The sequence below is a fragment of the Tachysurus fulvidraco genome, chromosome 13 (genome assembly GCF_022655615.1).
Source record: "Tachysurus fulvidraco isolate hzauxx_2018 chromosome 13, HZAU_PFXX_2.0, whole genome shotgun sequence".
In the NCBI taxonomy this organism is placed as follows: Eukaryota; Metazoa; Chordata; class Actinopteri; order Siluriformes; family Bagridae; genus Tachysurus; species Tachysurus fulvidraco.
In genome coordinates this window covers 26,277,376-26,287,375 of record NC_062530.1, presented here as the reverse complement: position 1 = coordinate 26,287,375, position 10,000 = coordinate 26,277,376, and the positions used below count along the sequence as shown (strand labels likewise).

Genomic DNA, 10,000 nt, shown 5'->3' with positions numbered 1-10,000 from the left:
TTTTTTTAATATCGAATCGATTCCACACTAATTAATGTCAGCTGCTGGCTTTCTGCCTTTACTCGTGCACTAGAGCGACAAGGCTGAATAGAGAAGTGTATGTGATCCTAATCTTATGCTGCAGATGTGTTGTGACTCGCCCGAACCTTTCCCTTAAGCCCCTCTGTTCTTGTTCTCCCAGTGGACCTTTGTGCAGTGGAACTTCCTGAAGTTTAACGTGCTGCACAACGTGGCTGAGTTTTACGGCACACACCCCTGGCACTGGTACCTCACACAGGGCTTCGCGGTGGTGATCGGACCTCACCTGCCCTTCTTCCTGCACGGCTGCACCCTCGCCGCTAAGAGACATGGGGTCCTGCTCATGAGCGTGGTCTGGACCCTGATGGCTTATAGGTCTGAGTTGAAATAGTCACGATTCAGATCTCCTAACGATAACGATATCGACTTGTTGTGTTCAAGCAGAACAGATTATTACATCATAACATATTACAGCCAATCAGGTTTTAATACGCGACATAGGATTACTTACATCTGCATATTCATAGACCGGATTTTTATGTCGGGGAAAAGTTACTCTCTACTGTCTGTCTAGTATGTCTGTATCTGTCTGTCTCTCTGTCTGTCTCTCTGTCTGTGTCTCTCTCTGTTTGTCTCTCTCTCTGTCTGTCTCTCTCTCTGTCTGTCTCTCTCTCTGTCTGTCTCTCTCTGTATCTCTCTGTCTGTCTTTCTCTCTGTCTGTCTTTCTCTCTGTCTGTCTCTCTCTCTGTCTGTCTCTCTCTCTGTCTGTATCTCTGTCTCTCTGTCTGTCTCTCTCTGTCTCTCTCTCTCTCTCTCTGTATCTCTGTCTGTCTGTATCTCTCTCTCTCTCTCTCTCTCTCTCTCTCTCTGTCTGTTTGTCTCTCTCTGTCTGGCTGTCTGTATCTCTCTCTCTCTATCTGTCTCTCTCTTTCTCTTTGTTTGTCTCTCTCTCTGTTTCTCCCTCTCTGTCTCTCTCTCTCTCACTCTCTCTCTGTCTGTCTGTCTGTCTCACTCTCTGTCTCTCTCTGTCTGTCTGTCTGTCTCACTCTCCGTGTCTCTCTCTCCCTCCCTCTCTCTGCATCTTATACATCTGTCTGTGTCTAATCTCTGCTGTCTAATGTGTCTTTATCCATCTGTCTCTTTGTCCAATTAATCTCTCTGTCTGTTGGTTTATTTACTATTTCTGTCTGTCTGTCTGTATAAGTCTGCGTCTGTCTGTCTGTATAAGTCTGCGTCTGTCTGTCTGTATAAGTCTGCGTCTGTCTGTCTGTATAAGTCTGCGTCTGTCTGTCTGTATAAGTCTGCGTCTGTCTGTCTGTATAAGTCTGCGTCTGTCTGTCTGTCTACAATTTTCAGCTTTCTTGCACACAAGGAGTTCCGCTTCATCTACCCTGTCCTGCCCTTCTGCATGATCTTCTGTGGTAAGTATTAAAGTTAGAACACAGCAATAGGCAGGTGCAGATCACTGCATATCATGATATGGTGTGTGTGTGTGTGTGTGTGTGTGTCAGGGATCTCCCTGGCGAAGCTGCGCTCCTGGAGGAAACCTGCTGCCGGAGCTCTGCTGCTCTTAAACCTGCTCCCAGCTTTATACACAGGATTAGTTCACCAGCGTGGAGTCCTGGATGTTATGGGTCACCTGCAGCACCTGTGTGACCTCAGAGACTCTCCCAGCTCACCTGAGCCACACGTGCTGTTCCTCATGCCCTGCCACTCCACTCCGTTCTACAGGTGAGCGTACAGGCACCGCAACACTCCTGATATCTCCTGAGTTACACCACACTGACCACGGAGCTCGGAGCAAGATGAAAACACCGAACAAAAAAAGTCTTTGTTTCTAAATCCACACTCCAGGTCATAATGATCCTGTAGATGATGTTCAGTTCATTTACATTTACATTTACGGCATTTAGCAGACACCCTGATCCAGAGTGACTTACAACTGAGCAACTGAGGGTTAAGGGCCTTGCTCAGGGGCCCAGCAGTTGCAGTTTGTTGGACCTGGGGTTCGAACCCATGACCTTCCAATCTACCACATCCCTACACATAGAGCTACACATAGTTCACACACGGCCTTTTCTCCTGTCTGACACGATGACGTTACACCCTATGTACTGTAGTGCCCTTAACGTTCATTATGGAGCACCCTGGAACCCTACATTTTATACACACCCTAAATAGTGCACCGTATTTGGTTTTGTGCTACGTAATCAACGTCCAAACGTTCTACCACGATATAAACTAATGTCTTCTTTATGGCTCGGATCCCTTTCCACTATACATGATAAGAGTGCACTGCTTAGGTTGTGACGTGAAGGCTTCTACACCATGTGTGGAGATGTATTGAAGTGAAGTGAAGTGACGTGACATACGGCGAAGTGCGGCGACCCCATACTCAGAATTCGTTCTCTGCATTTACACACACACAGAGCAGTGAACACACACACACACACACACAGCAGTGAACACACACCCGGAGCAGCGGGCAGCCGTTTATGCTGCAGCGCCCAGGGAGCAGTTGGGGGGGTTCTGTGCCTTACTCAAGGGCACCTCAGTCGTGGCCGGCCCGAGACTCGAACCCACAACCTTCGGGTTACAAGTCAGACACTCTAACCATTAGGCCAAGACCCCTGACTTCACATAAACTTTATATTATCTTCGTATCTAATTATCCGACATAAGGTACGTAGTATGACGCTAAATCCAATCTAGGGTCTATGTAGGGTCTAAGTCCATTATGTAGGGCAGATATGTATGGAGTAGGGAGCTGGATTCATACGGTTCCCTGTTAGACACCGTGCACTACGTAGGGCATATGATTCATCACGTCATACCCCACTTAGGTCAGTCATGTAAATGTAGGTTAACTGTTTCCAAAAGGGGGGGCACGGTGGCTTAGTGGTTAGCATGTTCGCCTCACACCCCCAGGGTCGGGGGTTCGATTCCCGCCTCCGCCTTTTGCGTGTGGAGTTTGCATGTTCTCCCCGTGCCTCGGGGGTTTCCTCCGGGTACTCCGGTTTCCTCCCCCGGTACAAAGACATACATGGTAGGTTGATTGGCATCTCTGGAAAATTGTCCGTAGTGTGTGTGAGTGTGTGTGTGTGTGTGTGCCCTGTGATGGGTTGGCACACCGTCCAGGGTGTATCCTGCCTCGATGCCCGATGACGCCTGAGTGTGTTCCATCCCTTAAAATGTACCCTATGTAGGGCCGTTAGACAGGGTGTCTGCAAGCGTACATTTTAAGGGATGGAACACACTATGTAGTGCATTACAGTATCCTGTTTTGTTTCCTGTAGCCACCTTCACTGTCCAATCATCTTGCGCTTCCTGGAATGTCCCCCTGATCTCAGAGGAGATCCGGGTTACGTAGACGACGCGTCCTCGTTCTACACAGATCCGCTCGGCTGGCTCGGGACGTCGTACCCCAACGGATCCACGCTTCCTTCGCACGTGGTCTTGTTCCAGCCGCTCGAGAAGGTAACAGATTCACGACAAACTTTAGGGAAAGTTTACGCCAATGACACAAATGCGCTAATCAACACAAAGTTCTCAAATAGCGTAATCTCGAACGTCGCAGCCGTCAGGCAGTCGCCGTAAACGACGCCGAACAGTCGAACCTGTAATAATCAGGAGAAAATCCAGAACATTTTATAGAAACGTACTTAAAATTATCACAATTTACAACAAAAGTATAAATAAATGTTCTGATTTCTTTCTTCCAGCTAACTAACTGATTCTGGTTAACGCTAGCTAATTTTAAACTTTCCACATCTTTTATAGAAATATTAGCATGGAAAAAAAAAAAATCACCAACGATTTAATGTTGCACTAATTAGCAAGTCAGATAGCACATGCTAGTTCATGTTAGGTATTAATATGTAGATTAGTGACCTTTTATAAAGATTCCACAACGACATCGTCATCTACTTTGGATACATAAAGAATAAAACACTCCTTATTTAAAGGTGCGGTCTCCGATGTTTGAAAGCCAATGTTGACATTTGAAATCACCAAAACAAACACGCCCCTAACCCAAATGGGGCCCACCCCTGTATCGTTAGCTCCGCCCACACATACATACGTAACCCGGGCGACTAACAGAAAGAAACGTGTCTTTATCATATCTGAAGGGAAGAACAATACGATTGTAGATAAACAAACAAGCAAAAATGGCACACAAGCATAATGATGTAAAGGACAAAGGCATATATTAGTTCTGTGTAACAAAGCAAAACCAACGTTACTCACCTATCGAGAAGGAAAAAAGCGCCTCGGCGTCTTAAGTAAAGTCGGCCACATATTCACAGGTCGGAGTTTCCCGAGTCGATAACTCCTGAGCTAAACGCTGTTACTACACAAAACGCGGTTGTAGCTGCCTCTCTACATTACTACGATAGAAAAGAGGTGTTATTTGTGTAGTAACAGCGTTTAGCTCAGGAGTTATTGACTCGGGAAACTCCAACCTGTGAATATGTGGCCAACTTCCTGCTCCTTCAGTTCTCTCCAGCGCTGGAAAGCTGATCCTATATTAACACGTCCTACTTCTTGTCCTTATCGTAAGTCTTTCTTCTCTTTCTTTCTTTGTTTTTATCCTCCATGTCGATGTTAAAACCGCTTTCTGCTAATGTCACACATGCGCACTGAACACTCTCTCCGCCCATATCGACAAGACACGCCCCTTTCTTCTCATTGGCTACACGTTTGTTTTTGTTTGTCGTCCTGACTGTTTTCTGAAGCATTTCTCAAACGACGGAGACCCCACCTTTAACAATACGTTAGCGTGTAAGCCGATTATAAGCTGATCGAAAAACAGAAGTGTTTTTAGAAGTTTTATCCATTTTTAGTGACGTGTAACGTTTTAGAGTATCCAGCTGTCCGAACTTGGAAAACCTTATTAGATCATGACCTTATTAAATCTTATTAGAAAACTCATCAACTGCCCAATGAGAACTTTTTTTGTTTGTTTTAAAGGAAATCTCTGCTTTTCTGGATGGAAATGGATTTGTGAAGAAAGCTGAAATATTCCACACACATTTTCCCGAAGGACGTTTAGGAAAAAAGATTTACGTTTACGAGCAACGACTCGACACGTAAAGCCTTTTATTTGTGAAGTAAAAGAACTGGAATTGAAATTGTGTGATGTTTCTAATTAAAGGCCTGTTTTGTAAAACTTGTCAATTTTTTTTTTTTTTAAATTCATGACACACAACACAAACACACACAAACACACACACAATTCTCGTTTTAAGCATATTTTATTATTTTTGCTTCAGATTATTGTGGTACATTCCAGAAGGAAGACGGAAAACTTCAAGCGAAATGACTTTTCTGTGGTAAAACTTTTTTTTTTCGAGTTATGCAAAACAGCAAACAAAATTTAAATAGTCTTTGAACAATTAAAAAATAAAGAGTTGCAAACGGAATGTAACCTATCCAGCATGACCTGAAAACAAAAGGAGAAACACGACACACCCGGTATGGAGATAAACATTGTGCTCGGCGTCGTCACGATCACGCGCTAACATTTAGCAGCAGTTACTAGAGTAATTAATGAACACCAAGCTACACACTGGATCCACAGTTCTTCGCGGCTGAAAGCTCAGTAGATCACACGACGATTTGGTCCTACGCAGGATTCGTTACAAGTTACGCAAATTGTTAAATTAGTCTATTTATTACAAATAATTTATCTTAACACACAGTGCTTAAATTTGAATTTAAGTGCATTCTCAAAAGGTTTGGTTTCATTGTATGCTAAAAGCTTCGCTTGCGAATGGAACTAAAGAAGTGTTCGCTAAGTCACGTCTGTGTTTGCTTACCGACTCCGCTGAGATTAGCGTAGACGTGCAGACGGACAGGCGTAGAGCAACGTTTAGAGCGCTTAGCTTTGTGCAAAATCACAACATTTTTTGGAGAGGAGGCAGAGATGGGTTCGTCAGGCGTTCGGGTCACGTTGTTGTCACGTGACCTGAATGCACGAGATTCCAAACATTTTTGCAAAAACAGCTGTTTTTATTTTTAAAATCTAAAAGCTAGAGTAGAAACAACTAACAATGGAAAATGTTTGCTAGTATTTCGGGTCGAACGGCATGGGCCCGAGCTCTATTTTGACCTCTGCGAAGTGTCTGTCAGAGCTGCGCCCTGACCGGGCCCACTTCCTGTCTCGGGAAGGCAGCGAACGCGAATGCTGGTGCTTTCGCTGCTGATGCTGATGTTTTTGTTGGCACTCGGGCTCCGGGCCTTCAAAGGGTTGACTGCAAATTTCCAAAAAAAAGCACACATTTTTTCTTTTCTTAACATTTTTTTTATGTGTTTTTACCCTAAAGTGTTGCAGGCCGCTCAAGGCAAGGAAGGGATTGTCAACATGCAGGAGCTACTGTGTCTCAGACCTAGTGGTTAAAAGGTGACAGAGAGGAATGCGGTGAGTTCGGCAGTCACGGGAACACGTGCAGTGCACAAACATACAGTACAAGCCCAGACCACAGCGACCCAACACTCTCCGTCACACACGTCACAAACCCAAACACGTACCTGAATTTATTCGGAAGTCTTTAGCACGTTCCTTCCCAATCGCAATGTTTTTGTGAGAACTCGAAATATAGCCACCTGCCAACATGTGAGATCTTGAAAAATGTTGGGTGGGTGTGCTAAGGGCTGAGATGGAGATGCTTACAGGTGGAAAAAAAAAACCATAAGAAGAAATAAGCCACTCTTACCTCGGGCCATTATGACCGTTCTGTCCTGAGTTAGTCACGCCGAAGAAGTGCTTGTATACGTAATCGTCCAGATCCTCGAAAACGTCCTCGTTCTCATCCTGGTACTCGTTCATTTCCACTAGGTAGTCTTCTACTCCGCTCACAAAGTCCGTGAACAGCATCTGATCGTGAATAAAGAATCCGTTCAGGAAGAAACGGCTGACGAAGTTGTCCAGCTCCCTCCAGTGATGGAAATGAACCACTTCCTGCTGCAGGTAGCTGCGGAGGAGCTGTTGGAACTCGTCTGCTCTTATGGGCTCCATGGCCTTGTTGAAGAGGCTCATGGATTCTCGGTAGGCACAGTCAAACACGCCGGTGCATCCCGCAGGCACAGATTTACATCCCATAGTTCTTTGCTGCTTCGGGGCACCTGGTTTGCGTGTGTTGCAGTCTGCGTGGAAGGAGGAGTCCTGTGTGGATTTACGGGAATGTTGGTGCAGGGGCCGGTTGTGTTGCCAGTGTTCTTCTTCTGAACTTTTGTCCTGCTGTCCTTTGAAACTGTCCTGCTGAAATGCTTGTTCCTCTGATTTGGGGTCCTTCTTCTCGTTGAACCTTCGGTCCTGTGGCCTTCGGATTTTCTCAAAGACGTTTGACGTGGAGTCCTTCAAATGCCTAAATGTTGATTTGACGGAGTCCGAAAACTTCCTGAGGTTCTCCTTGACGGCTTCCTGGGCTTTCTTGAGCTGCTCTTTGTGGTGATGAACGAACTCCTTGGTTGAGTTCTTCACTGCATCAAACGTCTCCTTGACCTTCCCGATCATGCCTTCTTTGGACTTCCTGGTCTTTGCTTGAGTGTCCCCTTTGGCTCGGTCATCCTTGGACTCCACGTACAGTCGCTCCCACAGATCAGACCGCTGCTGCTCAAAGCTCAGCTTCTTCTCCAGTTCCCGTAGTCGAGCCTGGAGTCCCTCAGTCTCGGGATCGATCTCATCTTCCCCTTGCATCCCGGCATTTCTCAGCTCTTCCAGCTCCTCCCTCAGCTTAACGGTCACTTTCCTCTCATCATCAAGCTCTTTCCGAAGCAGCTGAGCCTCTGCCATCAGTGTCTCCTTTTGGCTGAGGTAGCTCTGGATCTTCTGCTTCTCCTCCAGGAGCTGGTCCTTCAGGCGCTGGTTCTCAGAGAGGATTAAGTCAGCGCCGGCTCCTTTCTCCTCGAGCTCGTGGATCTGAGCCTGGAGCTGTCGGAGCTTGTCCTGCAGGGCCAAGAGAGATGCTTCCTCTCGTTCCAGAGTGTTCTTCAGTGCCCGGTTCTCTGAGGCAAGGTGCTTCTGATGAGAATCCATCTCACTCTTGGCCTGCTGAAGTTGTGTGAGTAAATCTTGCCTCTGAGCCTGTGTTTTACACGCAGAAAAACTTAACCTGAAGTATCTCCAAGTGTAATTAAACTCAATCTCCGTTCAGCTAAACACATCGACGGTGAATTTTGACTTCTGAGTATACTCTGGACTGGCAAAATAAACCTACCTGTAGTTCTGCTTCCCTGGCTAGGAGATGCCGATTCTCTTTGGTAACCTTGACCACAGTGTCCATAAATATATCTTGCGTCTCCTCTACATCGTCCCCCAGATCACCACCGCAGATAAATTCCGGGGCTTTATGCTGCCTCCTCCGGATGTGCACCTCACCTGTCAAAAAAATAAAATTGTTACACAGTCTGTGATGATGATGATGATGATGAAGAAGATCACTATGCTCTGTCCTCACCATAGTAATTTCCGAGGCCCAGGATGATGGCGATGACGAGGGCAAGCCGGATGCACTTAATCAGGGTTCTGCTTTTCTGCTGCTGTTGTTGGATGCGAGCTTCTCTCTGCTCCTCCACCTCCTCCACCTCCTCATGACCATCATCTCCATCCTATGGGATCAACAGAGTTACTCAAACGGAATGTAACCCATCACTGAAGGGAAACGTTTCTTTCTTTTCCTTTAAACTCTGGTTTGACTTGTGCACTGCTGCCCCCTGGTGTTCACACTCAGATTTCTATGTATGTTTGGCTACAGAGTTTTTCTAGCGTTCTCTAAACATTCAAAAAGACACTATAAAAGCATCAGTGCGGTGTTACAGTCTTTACTGCAGTGTTTACTGAGAGACCACGTGTCTCTACAGCACTGTGCTTCACCTCCTCTTTCTCCTTCTGCTCCTCTGGGTCCGAGCCTGTCGTGTTCCTCCTCAGCCTGCGCTTCCGAACCGTCGCCGGCCCCGTGCCGACCTTCGTCTCGTCGTCCTCGCCCTCACTGCTGGTGCTGCTGGAGCCTCTGCATGCGCTGTGGTCTGCTGGGAAAACTGCAAAACAGCACAGCGGTGAAAACACGTTAGCTAAGAAACGACAACACGCACATCATGTCGTTACTATAAACGCAACCCGTTCCAACAGGCTGTTTGTGTTAGATGAGTAAATCCAGCACAAGGGAAAACATTCTGTAGCTTGCATCATGTTTATGAGCAAAGAACAATCAAAATCGATTAAAAGGCACGAATAAATGTACGCCAAAGGCTGCAGCCCTTGTAAAGACTCTAATGCTAAAGACGCCCCGTACAGAGTGCAGAGAAATTTCAGGACAGGGAGTCGGTGCTCGATAACCGTCGGATTATTACGTACATAACTGGTTTAAAACATTTTGTGAGTCACAGAACAACCTCCAAAATGCACTAAACTATAAATACGTATTAAAACACTGCGACCAGAACACCGGGGGATGTTCGATTCGTTTCCTGCAGACGACTCGATTCTGAGTCGAATCGCTTCGTTCTCTGGGATGAGCGAATCCGAGCGAACAGGTTTAAATATCCTGCTCTACAGGTTTACTGAACATCTGTGATCCCTAATACAAGTACGATTACACACATGTACGACGGGTTTTACTGGAAACGGATCGTGTCTGATTTTCTCAAGAAATGACATCGTACGTGATCCGATGTAACGGCGTGCTGAAGCTGGAGTGTGGCGAGATAAGCTGTGGGTGATAAGCTCGCTAAATCCAGCTCACGCTCTCAAAACACCGTGTGTTAAGTGCAGCGACACGACATGACAAGGTCGGCAGCTTTGCTGTGGCATTTCCCAATACACATACACACACACACACACACACACAAACACACACACACACACACACACACACACACACACACACACACACACACACACACACACACACACACACAGAGCGTGCTGGAAAACATTATCAGCAATGTGCACCAAGGCCATTGGGTGAAAGTTTCATCACAC

General features: G+C 46.2%; 2 protein-coding genes across 5 annotated transcripts in view; one reads left to right on the top strand and one right to left on the bottom strand.

The window, feature by feature from the left end:
- The window catches only part of pigb (phosphatidylinositol glycan anchor biosynthesis, class B), an 8,647-nt gene extending 3,459 nt beyond the window's left edge, over positions 1–5,188 (top strand). For both annotated transcript variants that reach the window (XM_027134572.2, XM_047822308.1), the window contains exons 8-12: positions 182–393; positions 1,375–1,439; positions 1,530–1,749; positions 3,315–3,495; positions 4,990–5,188. In XM_027134572.2, the coding sequence (XP_026990373.2) occupies positions 182–393; positions 1,375–1,439; positions 1,530–1,749; positions 3,315–3,495; positions 4,990–5,112 (801 nt within the window). In that variant the 3' untranslated portion in view covers positions 5,113–5,188. The remainder of the gene's footprint in view (positions 1–181; positions 394–1,374; positions 1,440–1,529; positions 1,750–3,314; positions 3,496–4,989) is intronic.
- Positions 5,189–5,254: 66 nt separating this feature from the next.
- Positions 5,255–10,000, bottom strand: part of ccpg1 (cell cycle progression 1) — a 10,886-nt gene continuing 6,140 nt past the window's right edge. The window contains exons 6-11 of one of the 3 annotated variants that reach the window (XM_027134552.2): positions 8,894–9,057; positions 8,478–8,628; positions 8,238–8,398; positions 6,735–8,104; positions 6,550–6,624; positions 6,177–6,272 (exon numbers count right to left, since the gene is read on the bottom strand). In XM_027134552.2, the coding sequence (XP_026990353.1) occupies positions 6,570–6,624; positions 6,735–8,104; positions 8,238–8,398; positions 8,478–8,628; positions 8,894–9,057 (1,901 nt within the window). In that variant the 3' untranslated portion in view covers positions 6,177–6,272; positions 6,550–6,569. Of the gene's footprint in view, positions 6,408–6,549; positions 6,625–6,734; positions 8,105–8,237; positions 8,399–8,477; positions 8,629–8,893; positions 9,058–10,000 lie in introns of all 3 variants that reach the window. The other 2 variants (XM_027134538.2, XM_027134560.2) reach the window with 2 other exon arrangements.